At 46.8% G+C, this 725-nt stretch overlaps 1 protein-coding gene across 1 annotated transcript in view; it reads left to right on the plus strand.

Annotated features, from left to right (window-relative positions):
- Window positions 1–252: 252 nt before the first annotated feature.
- Window positions 253–725, plus strand: part of T265_04710 (hypothetical protein) — a gene marked incomplete at both ends in the record, with an annotated part of 7,146 nt that continues 6,673 nt past the window's right edge. The window contains one exon of the mRNA XM_009169514.1: window positions 253–715. Coding sequence (XP_009167778.1) covers window positions 253–715 — 463 coding nt within the window. The remainder of the gene's footprint in view (window positions 716–725) is intronic.

Here is a 725-nt window from a genome sequence, read left to right on the forward strand (position 1 = left end):
GCGGTGACTGTGAACTTGGGTTTCCATCCATTGAACCGAAGGCCGAGAAATTCGTAGCGAAGTTTAATTCAGAAGAAATGGAACGCACGAATTTATCTACTAATCGGCCGAGAAAAGGTGACGCGGCCGGGACTCGAACCGCGGGGCATGAAATGGACGCCAAACGTGTCGACTACTATACCGCTAGGATTCAGCCTGCCGAAAATAGAAATAGATAAATTCAGCGGGAATTCGATAGAATTCTGGAAGTTTATGAAAGTGTTTGAAATGAGCGTAGCTGATCGGCTGCTTGACGACAGCAATAAATTGATTTACCTTCTTCATTATTGCTGTGATGAAGCCAAGGAGGCCATTGCACACTGCGTGTTCCTCATTGGAAAGATAGGCTATCAAAGAGCCATGGTTATCCTAAAGACGCAGTTCGGAAAGCCACACGACATTGCACAGTCGTTCATGAACGAGCTTCTGACTGGAGGGCCCATTGCTCCCGGAGACGTCGATGCATTACGAAGGCTGATAAGGAAAATGGTAAACTGTGATCTCGCATTAAGACAGATGCATTACATGGCCGATTTGAACTGCTCAACCAATCTCAAGCGTATAGTGGGACGTCTACCTTGGCGTTTGCAAGAAAAGTGGGCTGAGGCGGCAGACGACATACTGCGTTCGGGATCAGAGCCGGAGTTTGATCATTTAGTATCCTTTCTTAACAGAAGTGTATCCAT

This window comes from Opisthorchis viverrini, assembly GCF_000715545.1.
Source record: "Opisthorchis viverrini unplaced genomic scaffold opera_v5_81, whole genome shotgun sequence".
Taxonomy (NCBI): Eukaryota; Metazoa; Platyhelminthes; class Trematoda; order Opisthorchiida; family Opisthorchiidae; genus Opisthorchis; species Opisthorchis viverrini.